The sequence below is a fragment of the Crassostrea angulata genome, chromosome 3 (genome assembly GCF_025612915.1).
Source record: "Crassostrea angulata isolate pt1a10 chromosome 3, ASM2561291v2, whole genome shotgun sequence".
Classification (NCBI taxonomy): domain Eukaryota; kingdom Metazoa; phylum Mollusca; class Bivalvia; order Ostreida; family Ostreidae; genus Magallana; species Magallana angulata.
In genome coordinates, this window is record NC_069113.1 from 16,577,373 (window position 1) to 16,597,988 (window position 20,616).

At 32.9% G+C, this 20,616-nt stretch overlaps 2 protein-coding genes across 3 annotated transcripts; one reads left to right on the top strand and one right to left on the bottom strand.

Annotated features, from left to right (window-relative positions):
• Window positions 1-48: 48 nt before the first annotated feature.
• On the top strand, window positions 49-16,606 carry LOC128176646 (kinesin-like protein KIF16B). 2 transcript variants are annotated; one of them, XM_052843113.1, is made up of 34 exons: window positions 49-229; window positions 363-432; window positions 769-891; window positions 1,327-1,443; window positions 1,741-1,826; window positions 2,089-2,204; window positions 2,312-2,381; window positions 2,537-2,609; window positions 3,219-3,286; window positions 3,711-3,811; window positions 4,076-4,192; window positions 4,438-4,535; window positions 4,674-4,748; window positions 5,110-5,223; window positions 6,569-6,688; window positions 7,525-7,576; window positions 7,764-7,901; window positions 8,020-8,105; window positions 8,311-8,402; window positions 8,636-8,689; window positions 8,797-8,929; window positions 9,492-9,527; window positions 9,717-9,809; window positions 9,946-10,107; window positions 10,298-11,103; window positions 11,310-11,379; window positions 11,611-11,756; window positions 12,651-12,845; window positions 13,216-13,270; window positions 13,637-13,696; window positions 13,843-13,959; window positions 14,081-14,170; window positions 14,295-14,378; window positions 14,527-16,606. In XM_052843113.1, the coding sequence occupies exons 1-34, from the start codon at window positions 183-185 to the stop codon at window positions 14,680-14,682; spliced, it is 4,020 nt and encodes a 1,339-aa protein (XP_052699073.1). In that variant the 5' UTR covers window positions 49-182; the 3' UTR covers window positions 14,683-16,606. The 2 variants fall into 2 exon arrangements, with proteins under 2 accessions (XP_052699073.1, XP_052699074.1); XM_052843114.1 differs by lacking the exons at window positions 49-229; window positions 363-432; window positions 769-891; ... (1 more) ...; window positions 1,741-1,826; window positions 3,219-3,286 and having other exon boundaries at window positions 2,134-2,204.
• A 1,141-nt stretch (window positions 16,607-17,747) lies between these two features.
• On the bottom strand, window positions 17,748-19,732 carry LOC128177390 (translin-associated protein X-like). Its single transcript, XM_052844081.1, has 3 exons — window positions 19,494-19,732; window positions 18,837-18,970; window positions 17,748-18,362 (listed from the first exon to the last, which is right to left on the bottom strand). The coding sequence occupies exons 1-3, from the start codon at window positions 19,715-19,717 to the stop codon at window positions 17,875-17,877; spliced, it is 846 nt and encodes a 281-aa protein (XP_052700041.1). The 5' UTR covers window positions 19,718-19,732; the 3' UTR covers window positions 17,748-17,874.
• Window positions 19,733-20,616: the final 884 nt, after the last annotated feature.

Here is a 20,616-nt window from a genome sequence, read left to right on the forward strand (position 1 = left end):
CAGGTTCTGGCCTGACCAATATTTAGCTCCAATTAAAGTCGGGTTCAAGATACACTTTTACTAAGGGACATAACCATGTTATTGACATCAAAATGATTCTGGATGAATCGGATTTGCAGTGAAATAATATGAATACGATGTAAAATTTTATGAAACCATGTAGTGGAAGGTGAAAGTAAAAGATGACATCGGTAAAAGTTGCTGTTCGAGTGCGGCCAATCAACCAGAGGCAAGGAATTACCGTTCAAATTCTATGTGTTTCCTGGAATATAATCTCTCTCTCTCTCTCTCTCTCTCTCTCTCTCTCTCTCTCTCTCTCTCTCATATACGCACACTGACAATAAGTCCTACTTTTTTATCAGGGAAAATGACCTCGACAGCAAATTCATCATCCAGATGGCTGGGAAGAAAACCACCATAACAAATCTTAAGGTAAAACTTTTTGGGAGTAAGGTTGAGAAGTTTCTGAATTTTTAAAGGAATGATTCGATCTTGTCATCCTTTTATCACTTGGCTTATTCATCATAGCCTAATTTATTTTTTCATGTAAATATTTGGATTAAAATATAATTAAATTTCTATCCTTTTGATGTTCCATCTTAAACTGCCCAAACTATCAATGTCAATTTTACCAGGCAATGAAAATTTTATTTTTCCTTAAAATATATTAATTATAAGAAAATTTTACTTTAATTTTAGAAACAACTATTGTTAAAGTCTCGGTATGCATTTTATTTACACAAATCATGTTTATTTATATTTGACTAGATCCCAGAGCATTCCCAGGAAGGGGACTCGGGCAGGGAGATGATGAGGCATAAGGAATTTACATTTGACTTCTCATTTTGGTCTGTCCTTAAAAGTGATCCACATTTTGCTTCACAAGAACAGGTAATGACAATGTCTCACAATCCTTCACTCAACTTTGAGACATCCATGAAGATTACAAAGAATATAGAATATGTATGTGTGTATGCTTCCTAAAACATTTCATTGCACTATAAAGTACTAAATTAATTAAATAGGGAATACTTGTAAAATACATGTATACCCGTAGTTTATTAATATGACAATTTCTTTCCCCCAAAGAAAATTATTTGGCAAATATTCAATATGAGAAAAAAAGGAAGTGGGAAATTGAATAGTACTTTTTGTTAAATGGTAATTTTTCCTTAATCATGTCTGTGACTTTATCTTGACAAATTATTACCGAACAATGAACTCATGCATGATCTCATCATACAGCAATGTTAAAAAAAAAATATGTGTAACAACATGTAATGGAAATACGGAAATAGCTTCACGTTGTTGTGATGCTTTTTGTAGGTTTTCCATTGCCTTGGGGCAGATGTAGTGACTTCAGCTTATGATGGTTACAATGCCTGTGTATTTGCTTATGGACAGACTGGGTCTGGTAAAAGCTACACAATGATGGGAAACCCAGTAAGTCCTCAGCCATCCACATAACACTTAACTTAGATATACATTTGTAAATCTAGATGCTTCAATACTTTATATGAAATAAAAATCATTTTGATTTTGCAAATCTCCTTTATTGTTATACATTTTATGCAGTCGTCTTTCCCAATGCCAATTAGAATAATTTTTTCTCAGCTAAAAATTTGTTCTGCTCATATATTTGACTTTGGCTGTATGCTGAATTTCTGTTATTTAATTAATGAATAAAAAATTTTGTCAGCATTTGGATACAATAGAGATATATTTGTTTCTTATGTTAAGAATGATGTGGGACTAATACCAAGGATTTGTGAGTGTTTGTTTTCAAAGATGACAGATGAAGACACCAATTACAGAACAGAAGTTAGGTAAGTACCAGTATTTACAGTATCCACTTGTCAAATAGACAATACTAATGAAGTATTTTTCCTCTACTGATCTATCATACCCAGTAGAAGGAAACTACAGAAATATTTGTCATGTTGCACTAAAAGCAAGGAAAATTCTTTTTAATTCCAAGTTTTGGTGTGTTTGAATGTGGCTACCTTCCGAGATAAATCTTACATTAGAGTGTTTAGATATAATAAACGTGTAAAATTTTGTATATACAACTGTTTCTGTTTTCAACAGTTACCTAGAAATCTACAATGAGAAAGTCAGAGATTTGTTGAAGCAACAGTCCCCAAATAAAGAGATGCACAGTCTGAGAGTGAGGGAGCACCCCATTGAGGGCCCCTATGTTCAAGGTATAAAGAGTTTGTTCAGTTTAACGCTCTGTAATTAACAATTTATGCAGTTTTATTTGAAAAAAAAAACAACTGGAATAACACTTGACTTATTTAAACTTTGCCAGATTTGTCCAAACATGTGGTCAATGACTTCTCTGATATTAAAGAGCTGATGGACAGAGGAAATTCTATCAGGTACGTTCTTTACTAAAGTCTGATATCAAGATATTGTTTTGGGGTGGGGGGGGGGGAGGGGGGGGGGGCAATATCTTACAACATTTCTTGTTGATCTCGTATTGGACCTGTATTAAGTACTTTTATATTCTCTGTACGTTGGTGTATTTGAACAGAACCACTGCCTCCACCAACATGAACGATGTCAGTAGTCGGTCGCATGCCATATTTACCATTGTTTTTACCCAGGTAAGCTCTACGTAAAGGCTAAACTGTGATTATACAAAGAAATTATATAATAATATAATTAGCACAGAAAACTTTCTGTAGACATATTTCAAATTGAAAAGTACATCAAGCACACTGTGTATGTGTATGCATGTCAATTACTGATATATGAAAGCAGAATAGAATTGCACACAATATGAAAAAAAATATATACAACATGTATATATATACCTTTAGTTTGCTACAATGATTGTACATGTAGATTCTTATAACATGAAAGAAAATCAAGTTTATTCCTCTTACTTGAATTAATTGATCTTTTTTCATATGATTTTAATTCAACTTTCTGACTTTTAAAAATGTTAAACAAGGGCCGATTTTAATACATTATTTTAGTATGCATTTCACTATTTCCAACTTTCCATGGCATGTATAGTAATTCATCCTAATTCTAGATGTGTAAGACAGTACTTTTATGATACAAACTTTAGTTAGAAACTTCTTTATATATTGCTAGTCTGTAATAAGAAATCTACTGTATATATGATATAATTACACCTGCACTGTAACTCTCTGATAAACTTCCACTTTAACCCGGTCTATATGAGCATGCCTTTTATTGGTCCCTAGGCCAAGTTTAGTGATGACATGCCATGTGAGATGAGCAGCAAGATTCACCTGGTGGACCTGGCTGGCAGGTGTGTTCAAACCTCCCCTCCCTCTCTCTATCTGTTTGTCCATCTGTCATTCTGTCTCCACTCTTGTAGTTGTCTCAAGATAAAATTAATTCATTATGCACTGATATGTTCCCATTAATTCAGCCTTTGTATGATTTTCTTCTTGCACACTCATTATATGCATATGTGGAAAGGTCAATACAATTTGCAAGCGTCATGCAATCATGATGTCATGGAAGATTTAAGAATATGAAAATTGCTAACAAACTTATATTAATGCATAATTTTGATTCTTTTCTTTAACTCTGTTTAAAACAATACATGTTTTTTCCTGGAATGTCATTTTACTTTGTTTACCGGTACGTGTGTGCTAACATTATGTATAACGACCTATGAGGTCTTATAAAGAATTATATTGATTAAAATTACTATACTTTCTTATTAGTGAGAGAGCTGATGCATCAGGAGCGACAGGACAGAGGCTTAAAGAGGGAGCCAGCATCAACAAGTCACTAGTCACACTGGGGTCCGTAATCTCTGTGTTGGGTAAGTAAGGTCTAGGCTTTGTACTAGGAAATTGAGGCATGAATGTTAATATACCGGGTATTTAATATTTATTTTCAATTCAACATGAGGAATGTACATTGATGAATTTGTGTTGACGTCATATCATAAAGCATCGCAAAATGTTGAGAATGGTTTATCCATGCAATAAATTGAAGTCATTTAAAAATATTTACCATGTTATTGAAAACTTTTACAAAATGATTATGGATGGAACACCAGTGCAGGTTCTTAAATATTTTCCAGCGGATATCTCCACAAACAAGCATGAGAAGAAATCCTTCATTCCGTACAGAGACTCAGTTCTGACCTGGCTCCTCAAAGACAGTCTCGGGGGGAACTCCCGGACCATCATGATAGCAAGTGAGTTCTCATCATGATAGCAAATGAGTTCTGAGACCTTTTCAGTTCACCAGAGTAGGCGCTTGCAATAACTCAGCAAAATTCCCTAAGCCTCTTACACAAAATTTGGCAAGCGTTTGCGTTTTGCGTTTGGGCCAAACGTATCACCAGAAAAAAACTGTGTAGAATCAATGCTTAGAAAACTATGCTTGTATAGAAAACTATTACATTGATTAACATATAAAGAAGAGTTTTGTGTTTTACAGCAATCTCACCTGCAGATGTTAACTATGGCGAGACATTGAGTACTCTGAGATACGCAAACCGAGCAAAGAACATCATCAACAAACCAACTGTTAATGAAGTAAATACAAAGCTATCAAACTACTCAAACAAGGGGATTTTTTACTCTGAAACATGTAAAAAATTAAATTTGTAAAGATGCGTACATTTGGTTTTCCATTCAATAATTCCTTTGTACATTGTGAATGTTTTGTTCTAGGATTCAAATGTTCGTCTCATTCGTGAGCTTAGGGAGGAAATATCCAGACTGAAGGCGATGCTTGGAGGAAACATTGTATGTATTTAAATGTAATTGGTGACTCTCAATTAAATAGAGATCTAATGTCTACATTCTAAAATATCAATAGAGTACACAATGTTTTTTTTGAAAAATTCTCTGTTTCTTTATTGTTTATCTTAAAACCTATTAATAAGCTACTGGATATAACTAATTACATTTAAAACAAATCAAACATGTAACTTTTGAGGGTTTTAACTAAAGGTTTCATCTTCAAATCAAACTTGTTTGTTACTGGCACTTTTCTGAAGTGTTTTGTCTCATCATGCACTAATTTAAATTGTTTTTTATTCATGTAGGTTTTAAGTGTTTTAACTAAAGGGTTTCTTGTTAATGTTCTATTGTTGATTCTTCACAGGACAGCATCTCCACTCCAAAAGTTCAGGAGAAGTTGCACGAGAATGAGGCTCGAGTGAAAGTGTTGACTGAGGAGTGGGCGGGAAAATGGAACGAAGCTGCCAAGTTACTGAAGGTCAGTATGCCAGTACAGGGTAAGCCAAGTTACTGAAGGTCAGTATGCCAGTACAGGGTAAGCCAAGTTACTGAAGGTCAGTATGCCAGTACAGGGTAAGCCAAGTTACTGAAGGTCAGTATGCCAGTACAGGGTAAGCCAAGTTACTGGAGGTCAGTATGCCAGTACAGGGTAAGTCAAGTTACTGAAGGTCAGTATGCCAGTACAGGGTAAGCCAAGTTACTGAAGGTCAGTATGCCAGTACAGGGTAAGCCAAGTTACTGAAGGTCAGTATGCCAGTACAGGGTAAGCCAAGTTACTGGAGGTCAGTATGCCAGTACAGGGTAAGCCAAGTTACTGGAGGTCAGTATGCCAGTACAGGGTAAGCCAAGTTACTGGAGGTCAGTATGCCAGTACAGGGTAAGCCAAGTTACTGGAGGTCAGTATGCCAGTACAGGGTAAGCCAAGTTACTGGAGGTCAGTATGCCAGTACAGGGTAAGTCAAGTTACTGAAGGTCAGTATGCCAGTACAGGGTAAGTCAAGTTACTGAAGGTCAGTATGCCAGTACAGGGTAAGTCAAGTTACTGAAGGTCAGTATGCCAGTACAGGGTAAGCCAAGTTACTGAAGGTTAGTATGCCAATACAGGGTAAGTCAAGTTACTGAAGGTCAGTATGCCAGTACAGGGTAGGTAAGCAGGGGGCTGTAGAATATGAATTCAATAGAAGTCTATGGGCTTGGTGATGAGTTCTTTAGACATTATGTACATCTACATGTATATATTTATGCACTCGTGTATAATACATCTTCCTTTAAGTTGGTGAGAAGCCTGTGTTTATTTGTATGATATGTGGATGTGATTGTATTTGATAGTTAATTGTATTGTATTTAATACGATGTTTATACTGTTTTAATAAGATTGAGTTTATGTACTGTATGTACAATCTATATTCTTTACAATTTAAAGTGAAGTTGCAATTTGTTTTAGTCACTTTGTGTTGTATAATTGTGTTTGTGATTACTAATGATGTTAATTAAGTAAAAGCAATTATCTTGTAAATGCAATTATCATCTAAGTGGTAAAAAACTTATCAAAACACTGAAAAAGAATGTATATCAAAGAATGGGTCTTTGTTTTCTTAGTGGCATTATTTATCATAAAGTAATGTGTATATAGATACTGAGAAATAGCAATTAGCTGTGGTGATTACCAGTAATGACATATGTCCTACATATATATACCGGTATATATTGAGAATTGGGCAATTTTTATTCAAAAGTGTTATCAACAAATATTCAGAACTTGTATGTGGGACTTCTTTAAGATGAGAGATCACATTTATGAAAGTTTGTATTTGTGTCTACAGGACCAGAATGTGGCGGTCAGGAGGGAAGGAATGGGGCTAGTCCTGGACTCCAAGCTCCCCCACCTGATCGGGATAGATGATGATATACTCAGTACCGGAATCATGCTGTACCACCTTAAAGTAGGTCATGCTAGCATTCTAGATTTAATACATCAATTTTATTGTCCCATTGCAGGGTATTAAATACACATATTTATTGAAAAGGTATATCAATATATATACATGTAATATTTGAATGGAAAATTAATTCTGATATAGTGATTTATCCTTGAGCCACCTGTTTCTTCATGTATATGATATTTTGGGGGTTTATGAAGTAAATCATCATATGAATGTTTTATACAGACCATGAAATGATTTTTAGTGTAAGTACTTCCATGTTATCTTTTTGATTTAATTTTGATTTATGTTCAGTGATTTTGAATGTTTCAAATTAGCTTTGTTGTTTTAGAATAATGCCAGTTTGGATTTTTGAATAAATTTGTGGCAGAAATTACATAGATCGATCATTTTATAAAACTTATTAATGAAATGAAAATAAATGTCTATTACTTTGCTTCAAAATTTACCTTTTTTCCTTTGGAAAAAAAACACCAAAACAAGACATTGAATATAGCTGTTGCATGCCTTGTATAATGTACATTTCATATACACATGTATTTACAAAGTTTATTTTATTTGATTACGATGGTGTACAAAAGTTGTGAATAGTAATTTATCTCTATCTTATTAAGAATGAATCAGATATTTCCATGGATGTATACAATGCGCATGCATGTACTTACAGTTTAAATGAGTTTGTGATGTAAGCAGACCAGTTCTAAAAATCAAATACAAACTAATCATTTTTAGACAGGTACATGTACATGAAGCTTACAAATAGATTTGTAAAGCTTATCCAAAATGATTGCACCCTGAAAATATTTCATACAATTTTAACTCACTCATCTTTGTAGGAGGGGAGAACTTCAGTTGGAAGAGGAGATGCTGATGACTCTCAAGATATTGGTGAGGATACAAGTTTTACAGTAAAAGTTTTGATGATCGAATTTTCACCTGTATTGGCAAAGATGTAAAACATTCCAGGTATCAAATTTGCATTGTCAAATAAATGAATGTATGTAGCATGAAACAGATATCCCTGGATGTTGTTGTACTTCTTATTCCATGTGTCTGATATCCATTTATACTTCAGTGATTGCTGGAGTAGACGTGGAGAGGTACCACTGCTGCATAGAGAACAATGAAGGGGAGGTTACTCTATACCCAGTGGATGATGCCCTCTGTGCTGTCAATGGGATGGTGGTCGATGAACCCACAAAACTAACACAAGGTAGACTGGAACTGATAGATGTATAAGATATAATGTCAGTGGATGACAAATGATAGAATTATTAGATTAATAATGACATAAATGAGCAATGTGTAAGGTTTTTAATCTTTGTTGCAAGGTGCTGTGATTTTACTTGGAAAAACCAACATGTTTCGATACAACAACCCAGCGGAAGCTCAGAAACTGAAGTCAGAGCTGAAAAATGTAGGTTACAGAAGAAAAATGTTCTTTTATTTACGATGTGCATACTGCTGGTCAAGAATTGTTGAAGAGCATTTAAGCATTAAGAAATACATGTTTGTGTGCCTTATTTTGCATACTGAAGTTTGAAAATTGACATTACCTTTAAAAAGCACAATATATGTTTTAGAGTGGAAATTAAAAACATCAAAATATTGGTTTCTTTCAGTGTGGTTTGAGCCTTTCCCGAACCTCTCTGTTGAGCAAATCCATGTCTGATTTATACAGATCTACAGAAAACCTCTCCCTTATGTCAGTGGGGTAAGATAAGTGGTTGAGGGTATATAGTTTATGCTTTTGTTATCCAAACCAAAATCTATGGAAATGAATGGAAAATAATATAAAGTTTCATGTACTAGTACAATAGATCAAACTTGTCTAAAATGGATGTTGATAATTGTTTTAGAGAAATTAGTTACTGAATTGTACATGTATGACAAGAAAAAAGAAATTATAAGTAATATTTGATTAAACTTTATGTCTTGTTTAAACAGATTTGAACTTGAGCAAGCCCATAATGAAGAAATTCAGAAAATAGAGGAGAAAAGGTATTGTCATCATTAATGAAAGTAAAGTAACAGTTTTGCCAATTCCAAAGGTTTGCGAGTTGAAAGATTTATCATAAGTTATTATATGATTGTGTGCTGCTGCATAGGTTACAGATCAACATAATGGAGAAAAAATACAGCAAAGCTGAGGAGGAGCGTCAGTCCAAACAATCCCAGCTAGAGAAGGAGCTGGAGGAGAAACAGTATGAACTCCAGCGGCTGGAGATCAGTCTCCAAAAGGTACACATTCACACCACTGAAATATTTGTTTATCTTCATTAAGTTAGATCTACAGTGTGTATAACATGTATATTTTTATCAATCATATTGCTCACAAATATCGGAAATATCATACATGTATTACAGTACATCATTAAATTTTTTGGTTGTCACCATTAATACCTTAAAGTTACACCTTTTTCTGGTTGTTAATTATTTCCTGCTTTCAATGATATTTTCTTGTTGACATGCAATTTTCTGGTTGTCGCTGCATTTTCTGGTTGTCACACATACCATTTCCTGGTTTTCTTGGCAATTTTAATTGTGACACCATTTCTGGCAACAGAAGGTCATTGTCACCTTTAGTATTAGTTTCCTTGGGTTGGATGCAGAAACCATGTTTGAATTATCCATATTTTCATTTCATTTACTGGTAAAGTGTTATCTTTTTTAAATTATTAATTGAAAGTTAAAGGAAGTTAAAATGTGATAAGGACAAGTGTCAAGATTTATTATACATTTCTGTAAAAGATAATGGGAAATTCTTGAAAACATATTATCAAGGTTATTAAAAATTTTTCAGTACAAGCAGCAAATACTGGACAGTCAGAAACACAAGGTAAGCATTATGAAAAATGAATTAGTTATGAAGATAAACAATGATACTAAAGTTTTTGGTGGCAATAACAAATCCAGATCAATTCATATTGATAAAATTACCAGAACACAATTAATATTTATTATACCTGTAGCTATATTTAGTGTTAAATTAAGTACATGTAAATTGAATAACTTGATATACATGTAGACTGGACATATTGACGAATTGCTGAAGCAGCTGGATGAACAAGAGAGAAAGTTAAGGAAAGAAGCACAGGAATCCACAGAGAAATTGAAAAAGGTAAGTTAGTTCAAATCATCACCCATGTACCATATACTGTATGACAATTTTGTTAGTGATAGAAAAAACATTTCAATGTGACTGTAAGTATATTTATATGTATCTACATGTTAGAATTTTTATTTTTTCCCCCCAGGAAATCAAAGAATTACAACAATCTGCTAGCCTTAAGGTTGTTACCCAACAGGAACAAATAAGTCAGCTGACATCAGAAGAGACAGCCATTGAAAAAGAAATAGAAACAGAATCAGAGGCACTGCAAAAGCAGATCTCAGCCCAGCAGGACTGGATATCAACAGTAAGAAATATTTTAGATATATTTTTTTGTAAACTGAAAATTGTTTTTTGCGATCAATTCAAATTACACAACAGTACTGTACCATGATATTATTTTGTGCAAAATTTTAAGTGATTTTCCATGTAATAGAGAGGCTTCACTTGCATGGCTTTTCTTGAAGGTTACATAAATGATTTTTTTTCCATTATAGAATAAACAACTGTTTGAAAAAAATGAAGTTCAGCTAACCAAGCTGCAAGATGATTTCAATGAAAAGAGAAGTACTGTTTTGGAACAAAATGAAGATGTGAAAAAACTGTATGAAAAAGAAAATGAAAAATATTTGGAAGCAGATGAGCAATTCAAGAGAGAGGAGGATGAAATGAAAGCTAGATGGCAACGCCCTCTAGAGGATATTGCAGCATCCAATCAAACAATAGAAGAAGCATGGCATGACCTTAGGGAACACGAGGAAGAAGTGAGGAAAAAGTTGGCCCAGTGCCAAGATGATGAAGAGAGACACAAACTTCTGGAAGAACAAGATGAATTGGAGAAAGCTAGAGAATTACTCAAAGAGGAGGAAGAAATTACTTCTCACAAAGAAAAGTTGCTCTTGGACCAAATTGAAAAAGAAATGGAGAGGTTTGAGGAAAATAAAAATGAGGTGCTTAGAGAGTTAGGATTAAAAAGGGACCAAGTTGTTGTGTCAAAGGATGGAAATTTAAAGCAATTGCATTCAACGTTACAAGAAAAAGAGTATTCTACATTGAAATTGAAAAGAGAAGTGTCACACTGTGAACATGAGGTAGAAAAACTTGACTCTGCCTTACAAAACTTTTGTGAAGGAAAAGAACACAGATTAAGTGAGATTAAGCAGAGGAAAAGATCACTACAGGAGAATATGGCTTCCAGCAAGAAAAAGCAAGAAGACTCGCACACAGAGCTTGAAGCAAGAATTGAACAAGTGGAGCAGAATCTCCAAGATCAGCTGAGAGACATTGAATCACAGAGAAAGAGGTATCCCTTATCATGGATTTTCATAAATTGATGTTAAGAAAGTTGATTTTTTCAGGTCTTATCATGACTGGAACAGTGCATTTTTTATGTGCATGAGTTGAGATGTACATGTACTGTACATGTACATTACGTGGAGGTAGTTTATAGTAAACAATCTTAACAGATCTAGATTTAGTGTGTAATACCGTTAATTGTTATTTTTATAGATTACTTGCACAGAAGTCATCTGAAGTCTTAGATGAGATTGAAGATCCCACACTGCAGAGTAAACTGAAGGTAAGGGGAACCACTCTTGTTTGCATGGTCAATTGAAAAGAAGTTATTCATCCCAATTTCAAAGAATTATAAAACTTTCAGTATTTTTTTACATTGAGTGAATTATTAATGGTTCATATAATTATTTCTGGTGTTAATCTGCTCACATGCTCTATTTTCTTTTATGATGAAGTAATTAAATAGCCTAATTGTTTCTAGACACAAGTTCAGTATACATTTACATTTTTTCAGGAGATGGAAGATCTGAAAGTTAAGCTGGAGATGACAGAACAAGAACTGGAAGATAAGTGGAAGTTGTTTGATGAGCAGAAAAATTCTGAGCTGGACAGAATTGAGTTTGAGCGGCTCAAGCTTCAGGAACTGGAGAATCAAGAAAGGTGAGCCCAAGTACACTATTACAATCTACTGATTGTTTTTGTAAGCCTTTGAAAAGCACTATTTGATTATCTTTCATATTGTTTGTATACATTTCTATGAAATGCTTTTTATTATATTTTTCCTCCTTCTGTGATTCCATTTTAACTCTATTTTTCACTTGACAAACAGAATAAATTGGCATGAATATGTGTAAGTTTGGTTTTAGAGCACAAATCTTGGTTGGGATTTCATAGGGGTGTCTTCAATGGATAAATTATTTTTGACAGCATGTTGGGGTCATGAAAAAGTCAACATATGGAATATATGTACAATGCATGTCTTCTACATGTTCTTCATTTTAAAGCAGATACAAAAATCTATATGCACTTTCTTCAATGCAATTCTTGTTTTTAAAAAATTATGATATTCTAGATTTAGATGACCAGTTTTATTACATAGTGTACCATTTCATTTTAATTTGTTTCATTTACTGGTAAATAACTGATAATTTTTCTTCTGCATTGAACATTGGAAAGTACAACCAGATTTTGATATAAAAATAATTAGAAACTTAGCAAATTTGATTGTCCTTGGAGAGCAATGATGTGTCTTAAAACAAAAATGACTCATCACAAATTCTAAAAAATTCAACAATATAAATTCAAATCGCATCTTGATTGTGAACTACCGGTAATGAATGAATGTGTATGAAAGGAATTCTCTTTTTTCTCCTTTTATCATTGCAGCATGCTCCCAAACCAATTTCTGTTTTGTTTACATTGTGGAAGTCAGTGAAATTAAAGGGCATGCACAGATTTTTCATGAATAATGACTTTTTGTATGACATATTTCTATCAAAGATAGTTTTTGTAAACCTTTGTTTCATTTACGATACACTCTTTTTTCCAAACAAGGATCAATGCTCTGGTAGAACAGGAAGTGAAAAGACGGATGTTTGAAGAAAAACGGCAGAGAGAAAATCTGAGGAAACAAGAACGAGAGAAAGAAAAATTTGAGAGAGATTTAGAAATTCAGACACTGAAAGAGCAGCACAGTAGAGAACTTAAACAGCTCAGGGCAAAATATGAGTCAACCCAAGAATTATCCAGGTTTGAAAATGTTATTCATGCACGCATGTACACAAGAAATGTCAAATTTGAATTTAGGTTATATGCATGTAATTCTGTAACATTGTATTCAGATCTCTAGAATATTATAGTTAGAAATTTAAAATTAGGGCTAAATCACATGTTCTGGGCTTGCGATAATGTACATTTGTATTACTTGTCGATTGGTAGGACTTTATCAAAATCAAAAAAATTTTTTTTTATCAATTACACTTTTAGCCACATGAAATTCTTCACTAGAATTTAAAAAGTTGGTCATTATATAAAGACACAGAAAAAGCAATATTCACAAATTTGAAAATTTGCAGTTTCCATACATGTCTCTTTAAGATTTTCAATTTTGACTATGCAGGCATTCTTCCATGACGTCTCTACAAACTCGGTCTAATCCTTATGGAACAGGATTGGTAGGTTATGGTTTTTAAATACATTGAAGCAAACATAGTCAAGAAAATAATTGATATTCATGTAAAATACATGATTTTGTTAATGTATTTTGGTGCACTAGAATATATATTTCTATACCATGGTGTATGTAAAAGAGTGATTTGCATGTATAGTTTAACTTTTTGAAACATTTCAATTTCTTTTTTTACTTCAGTGATTTGAACATATTTTATTGTGTAAATTACATAAAAGGATTGGAAACAAGTTCTTACAACTTACAAGTTCCTCTCCTAATGATAATACATACAATATATACAATTGTCATAGTTATATTACATGTTACTTATAGTTATTGACTTTATAATAATTATTTTAAATTACTTCAGTCTCCTTCAAATGGATCCTCCACAGACCATCTCTCCAGAACAAGGAGTTCCAGTTCAATGGTGAGTTTTAGGCCTGTAAAATTGTATCATGCAACTTCAGATATCAGAATTTCTTTTCTTTAAATATTTTCAACATCGGCCGTAAGATACTTTTCCACTTTCCACATAAAAACTGTCAGACTGAATTAAGTTAAATTATATTACAGTCAGGGCCAGGGTCCTATTCTGGTAGCTTTCTAGAATCATTTCGAATCAGAATAGGCATTCCAACCTACCGTCTCCATGGTTACGGATCAGATGCTCACTTTGAGTATGAAGTTAAGGTAAAATCAGTTTTTTACCTTGATAAGAATTTATATTATAAAATACATGTTCCTGCATTTAAATATCCCTCTAAATGATAGTCTTATATGAGGATCTATGCACATTGATCTTTATGTACAGATTGCTATTGGAGAAGATGTTTGGAGCATATACAGGCGATATAGTAAATTTCGACAACTCCATCAGGATATGAAAAAGAAATTTCCAGAAGTAAGAGGCTTTGCTGTCATTTCATTAACTTCAATGAAATAGATTTCATCAGAGAAATGAGAATTACTTGTTTTCTTTGCTTTCATCAGTTTGAAATCAATATTTGTTTATAATTTTCTTATAGGTGTCCCACTTAACTTTTCCACCTAGAAAGCTTTTGTTTAGTCGCTCTGATAAAGTTGTTGCAGAGAGGAGAAAACTTCTAGAGGTACTTGTAAACTTTGTACATGTATAAAGCACATTAATGCATTTGTTTGCTTTACATAATTTATCTGTCAATCTCAGGGAGAGAGGAGAGAGAGAGAGCCCAAAGAGAGACACTGTTTAATACATTCTCTATTTTTTCTATATTGCAGGTTTACCTGAGGGGTCTATTGTCCATATTTTTGCAGGCATCAAGCTGTGATCTTCATCCTTCTAAGTGTAAACATCTGACCAAGCAGGATTTGTGTGATTATGAACCATTTTTTAAAAGGGGTTTGTTTGAAACGGGCAAACACAGCACAACTTAAAATACAGGGGACATTCAGAGTCAGGAATTTCAGCGTCTTGGCATGTGCTTTGCTCTGTTTCTGACATTGAATACATTAATATATGTTCACTGTAGCTATGTGATCATTGTTGCATTGCCATTTTATTTTGCTATAGGTTTGGTTACTAGTATTTAGTTATTACCAGTACCAAACTATAGTTTTATACCGTAAATGCTTCTTGAACTTGTTGACACCGGTACTTTTTTAATCTTATGAAACTGTTTACTTGAACAAATAAGGACAAAAATTTTCTACAACTATTGTAAAAATTGATGATTGAGTGCCCACTCATTACATAATACATGTACAATTTTATGAGGCAATTGTTGTCTAGATCAATCAATAGATTAATGTTGTAAAATTACAACCAATATCAATTATTGTTATGTAGGCAGGATTGCTGAATTTCTGTTTTATCACATTGTGTTTTATTCCTTCTCGAGTTCTTTCTTTATAAAACATCATTTCACTGAATCAGCACTCAGCCTTACGCTGAAATATAAAATTATGAATTTCTCCCCTAACCTCATACACGCAAAACTTTTCAGTATCAGCTTAGAAATGCATGTCATTAATTGATGAGATCTTTGATAAATTTTAGTGGGCGTTTTCTTTAACAATTTAAAAACATGGTACATGTTTTAGAGTATGAATTCTGGTGTTTTTTTTTAAAGAACTGGTGAATTTATTTAGATCTTGATGTGTTCCTGAAATAGAATACTCTATATTACATGATTATTTAATATACATTCCAGAGCATTTATTGATCCAATTTTACATGTATCATACCACATGTATTAAATAGCATTATCCTTTGCACTGTACACACAGGGTACTAGTGCCATAACCCTATTAATTTGTGTGTAGTTCTGTAAATATTTAGTTATTTATGAATTCCAGGATACATTTTGTGGTGCTTAAGCTTTAACATTATTTTAAAAATAGTGGATTTGTTTATGATTTCTTTTGTTGCTGCTGTAGTAAAAAGTTGTTTAAGTTCTAGTCTTTCAGTTTGGTTTCATTTGAAGTGCTTGATTAACAATTTCTGTAGACTTTTCTAAGACAGTCAGTTTTCTTAGGTATGTGGGAACATAATACATGTAAAGAGAATTTGCTTGAAAGATTTAACTTAAAGACTGTTTCATTATTAGAGGATGAAAATTAGTGGGTGATGGGGTACCTATAAGACCAATGAAAATTGAGGCACAATGAGTTCTACCTAGTCCATTGTAACATATCAGTTTGAGTCTACTGGTTATAGTGCAAAATACATGTACCTCTAATCATGTTTCTGTCCTAATGTGTTCTTTACATTTTCAATATTTCGTTAAATAAAGAGAAAATGTTATATTAATTTCATCAGTGATTGCGGAGATCTCACTACTGTGGAATATGTTATGAATATGCCTCTGGGTACAAATAATTAAATTTTATTGAAATCTTAATATTAACCTTTCAGTTGATGCTATAGATGTCATACATTTTTGATGGGTTAGTAATATACTGGTATGTTCTATCGTAGTCCATTGTGGGCAGCTGTTGGGAAAAATCCATGGTGTTGTACTTTTCCATATTATTTTGTGAACTTTTTTTTACCACAATGTTTCTAATTTTATTAGGAAAGAAAGCAACTCCAACATTTTTTAAATTCAGACCTTGGCAAAACTATTTGTTATTTATAAATAAACATGGTCTTTCAATATTCATGTAATTAATACATTTACTTGTTGTTATCCAGATATTATACACAGTATATTTGTATTTGGAATAATTTCACTTTAAGTATTTCAACTGGTAAATCATATGCAAACTCTTTTAGTAAAAGTATATTTCTTGTTAAATCATATATGGGCATATATTGCATATGTGATTTTTTGTTATTGACACATAAAAATAAATAAATTTTGATGCATTCCATGTTGTTTTTTGGTTGATCTGAAATATTTTGATATACATGCATTAATAATTGAAACATATCATGTGCAGATACCAGTAGATTTTTCCTCCAATAATACACATAGCTAAGTTATGATGTGATTTCTGAATTTTGATCCCCAGCTTTTCTGAAAATGCATTCATTTAAATTTTGTAAGTCATTTTTCCAAAACTTCAAATTATATGTGTAAATAAATTCCACCACAGGTGCTTTACAGCCATATTTTAGAAAAAAATTGTTTTCTCGAAAAAGGGTTAACCTAAACTTTCTTTGATAATAAACAAATGCCTATTAACATTTACATCATACATGTAGTATGATTTAAATCTGTTTGTTTTCAGAAAGAAGAATTTTTTCTTGGAAGTTGGTTGTCCTACAATATAGTTCCTTGAAGAGTACATGTGTACATCTTGGAAGTTGGTTAACAGTCCTAAAAATAAGTCCTTTAAAAAGGACATGTGTACAAGCATTGCTATAATTGTCAATGTTTAGAGAAAAAATAAGTCCCATTGTGGTAATATTGAAGAGTATCAACTTGTTTAAGAGGTAAGTGAGTATAGACATGCAAAAAGTTTAAACGAAAATGAGTGAATATCATGCCATGTCATATTAAGTAGTTTGAACCTATAGACCTTTGATTTTGCGACCTTAAAATCAATAGAAGTCCACTATTAGGGAGTGCAAAGTTTGTACCAAGTCTGATTTCTGACCTCTTATTGGATTATGCTTTTTCCACCACCAAGTGCAAAGCAATATGCCTCTTTAGGTCACTTGAGTCATTCATGTAACCTATAGCCATTGGTCATTGTGCATTGTCCCATGAACAATTACACATTCTTAACTTCTTGAAAACTACAAAGCCAATTGTTACCATTTTTGGTTTGAAGCATCTCTAGAATAAGAATAAATTGAATGTATGTTTATGATTTTCATAAAGCCCTCTACCTAAATTGTAAAGTTATGACCCTTGGGTTTTTAATGGGCGGCGTAATCATGCAGAATGCATCAAAAGTTTCTGCATGGTGGTGTTGGTTACAATACCAGAAAAAATCTGCTGCAAAAAGGATTAGTTTGGACCTCATTAAGTACCAGTAATTGCAAGTCAAAGTCAGAGACTTAAATGTAATCGGGTACATGTATTTATTTTTGCAATGGACATGACATAAGTGGTTGAATGTTGTACCAGTATTCTCATAATGAAAAATGCATTAAAATGGAAACAAATTTATAATCATTCATTCATCAAGGTCTCGCTCTTCCATATAAGATGATTCTGCCCCTGGAACTGACCTGAAGACATCCTTGAGCATGTGTTTAGGGATCTCCGACCCCCTTATCTGTAGTGTGTAGCACGCTGCCTCTACCTTTTGCAAACTCTGCCTCAGTGTGTAGACCTTACGGTTCATTTCTCTGGACACCTGACCCAGGGATTCGAACCCTCCCAACATCCGACGCAGGTAAGCACACACATCGTTTGGACAGTCCAAATTCCCTGAACCAACACTGTTGATTGCAAATCTCATCAGTTCACCTGTAAGGTCGGCTAGACCCAGCATGTACTCTGAGGGAGGAACATGCACACGGATCGCCTTCTCTTGGGGAGGTTCAGTGTCATCAGATTGCACTGTAAAGGTTAAATCTGACTGAACTTGTTCCAAACTGACAAGGGTCTTGCTTTTGAGGTAGTGGTAAAATGATACAGCTTCTATGTATTCCTGAAGACCTGCACAATAATTTTTTTTCAATATAAATGTACATTGTACATTGTAATAATCTGCATTTAGTACATGTATTACTGTAGATTCCTAATTAAATGCGAGGAATTAATATCCGCGTAAAATCATGAGAAGCATCCTTCGCGGATTTTTAAATCTCGCCATTATTTTCTGAGAGTTGAAAACTATAAGAAAGAAGGAGATAAGTTCAACATTCGCAATTTTATATTCTTTCGATTTGATACAAACCAGCGAGATCGCGGAATTAAGTACTCGCGTATTATAAGGAATTTACAGTACCATGAAAAACCTCAAAACACATTTAGTAAAACTCAAATACAGCAAATTATGGCTTACAGAATTCATTTAACACTATGCACTGAACTCTATGTACATTTTACAAGAAAGTGGTAGGTCTTTCAGTTAGAGAAGGAGGCAGCCCAGATAGGAATAAAAGTTACTTTGTACATGTATCTGCTTACCTGCTGAGTAGGCTCGTAGAAACTGATGTGGGTCCTCCCCACGAAGCTCCTTTGCCATTGGTAAAAATTTCTGTTGCTGAATGCCTATTATTTTCTGCCATGCTTGGTCAAGCACTTCATCACTTTTATTGGACCTATGTGTGTATATCAAAAATGTATTTATACATTTAATGATCTTACATCATTGATGAAAAAAGCAATCCATAAAAAGTCAAATTAAAGGAAAATTGTTTACATTCATCAAATCAGCATTTTTAGTTTGGGAGAACAAACTTCTTTCAAACTCTGATTGAGTTGTACTAGCTAGTATTAAATTTTGTTCAATTCAAATCTGACCAGAAAGTAATGAATAATGACACTACCAGTAAATAAAAATGTTTTTTTCTGTTCAGGGAAAAAACCAACGATTTCATATGTTGGGAATAAGGAATGAAAATTTATGCTTCATTCTTTTGATAACAATTGTTATTAAGGTTGGAAAACAAAGTTGTTGTTATCACTCTAAAGATGTGTTATTTTAAATATAGATATAAATAGGAAAGCAGCAGTTAAATTATATTCAATAAGGACTGAAATATTTGATGAAATCATGATGGAAAAAGAATGTACCCAGAAAATTAGAAATAAATAGCAAACCTTAGTGTAAAATTACCTCACCCAGAACTCCTTTGCATAAGGAAAATAGCTCTTTTGCTTTCAATGGTGACATCCCGACTTAATTTCACTAATCGTTCATGTTTATCATGGCGACAGTCAAGTTCCTTTTGATATTCCTGGAAACACTGACTTATGTGACTCTTTTGTTGGTCTACATCTGAAAGAAAAAGAAAATCGTAGCTGTATATCAAACATTTATTAATAGTGATAACAATAACATTCATTTGTTGTCAGTATATCCAATTTTTATAGATTTAAAGAACTTACAGCATCAAAGTGTAGCCGTATATAATGAATAGTTTGAAGGGAAGAACAGGTACATGTATACATAATCAATATTTTTTAAATTTGACACATATTAGTCAAGTATGCTTGGTTTATGGGGGATTGCAAATTTATGGAGAGGTTATAGAACTCAGTCTCTTTTGCTCCAATATCCTCTACCCATTTAAATGTTGCAAGTAACTGATGTCAGACTGTCCTTAATAATCTCAGTGAGATTTGTCGATACTGAAAAATTTTGATAGACAGAAGAAAGCAGCGCGTATCATTGTTGTATCATTGTCATTGCATCATTGTATATGTGGACGAAATTGCCAAAATAAAATCAGGTTTAAAATAAGTTAACATGCATCTACAGGTTTCAGACACAATTTCTTACGAATTACAAAAGTTGCATCACAGAAAACATTCTTTTTAAAGTTGATAGTAATTTTATACAAGTCTTATTTTCTGACATCAAAAAATCGATTTTCTGCTATCAAAAAATACAAATATTTTTTTTTATATCAAAAAAATGATCTTGGAATATCAAGAATTCGATTTTTTTTTTATAAAAAAAAAAAAATCAACATTAATTCTTGATAAAAAAAAATCTGTTTTGTGATATCAGAAAAATCATTTATTGGTATCAAATTTGAATTTGTGATATCAAAATATGATGATTTTTTGATATCACAAAATAGATTTTTATTATAAAAAGAATTACTTTTTAAATATCAAGAATTATATCTTAATATCAATAATTCAAATTATTTATATCAAATATTATTTTGATATCAGAAAATACCTCCAAAATATGAAAACAGCGCCTCATATAGATGAACCTCGCAAGTAGTCTCGT